General features: G+C 43.7%; 1 protein-coding gene across 1 annotated transcript; it reads left to right on the forward strand.

Annotated features, from left to right (window-relative positions):
- The first annotated feature begins 256 nt into the window (after nucleotides 1-256).
- Nucleotides 257-1,021, forward strand: LOC127340053 (uncharacterized). The gene has a single exon (XM_051365833.1). The coding sequence runs from the start codon at nucleotides 257-259 to the stop codon at nucleotides 1,019-1,021; it is 765 nt and encodes a 254-aa protein (XP_051221793.1).
- Nucleotides 1,022-1,247: the final 226 nt, after the last annotated feature.

Consider the following 1,247-nt stretch of genomic DNA (forward strand, 5'->3'; position numbering starts at 1 on the left):
CTTTGCATATGGATCCTCATTGTATGAGTTCACAGTCTGTTAAAGAAGATAAAATATTCACAGACAAGCTAACTATTGTCTAAGAAGTCCAGCAACTGAAATGTATTGCTCAGGCATCATACTTACACTTGATCTCCGCACATCTCTTGCTTGGTTCACAAACTGATGCAGACGTCGCTTCATTTTACGTTCAACATTGCATAGAAGGTTTAGGTTGGGTGAACTGAAGCGCGTCAGTGACACCCTTAAGCCATCGATGACAGAAGCTAACAAAATACAGAGGCTACAACATTGCCTTTCTATGCTCGATGAGAACTCACCATGTAGGTTCAAGGATATGGACAACTTTGTCCATATTGATGAAAAATGGTTCGACATGACTAGAGTGAACAACTCATACTACCTACTCCCAGAAGAGGCAAAACCATTGCGCACAGTGAAAAATAAGAATAGCATCGGAAAAGTGATGTTCCTCGCGGCAGTTGCCAAGCCAAGGTATGGCGAAAGAGGGGTAGTCACGTTTGATGGCAAGATTGGGACATGGGCATTTGTGAAGGAGACCCCAGCTCCTAAGAAGAGTAAACTTAGACCTAAAGGAACACTTGAGCTAAAAAATGTGAAAGTTACCCAAGATGTCATGAGACAATACATGTGCAATCCAGTGATTCCAGCCATCCAAGACAAATGGCCCGATGAGGATGAAGGAACAACAATCTTCATTCAACAAGATAATGCGAAACCTCACCTCCTCCCTCATGATGATGGTTTCCGACAGGCAGTAGCACAGACTGACCTAGACATTCAATTAATGCAACAACCTCCGAACAGCCCGGACTTGAATGTGCTTGATCTAGCCTTGTTCAGGTCACTGCAGTCCCTTACTGACGCGAGAGCACCTAAGAATATAAAGGAACTGATAGAGGGTGTGGAAGAAGAATACAATGACTATGAGGTCAACAAACTAAGTAGAAGCTTCTTCACACTCAAGACAGTTATGATTGAGATAATGCGGGCAGAATGAGAGGTACACTATGATATCCCACATATGTATAAGGACCTCCTCGAGGCAGAAGGAAGGCTAGAAGAGGTAATGTATGATCTATGTGTCCCGATGAACGTACTTACGAAAACCAAAACCATTATACTCCAGTACATCCAGCAACAAGCAGAAGTTGCAAGAGAAGCAAGTGCGAAGCAAGCAGCCGAAGAAGCAAGCAACCGAGCGAGAAGAGAAGCACGGGAAGCAA

Source organism: Lolium perenne, chromosome 3 (genome assembly GCF_019359855.2).
Source record: "Lolium perenne isolate Kyuss_39 chromosome 3, Kyuss_2.0, whole genome shotgun sequence".
In the NCBI taxonomy this organism is placed as follows: Eukaryota; Viridiplantae; Streptophyta; class Magnoliopsida; order Poales; family Poaceae; genus Lolium; species Lolium perenne.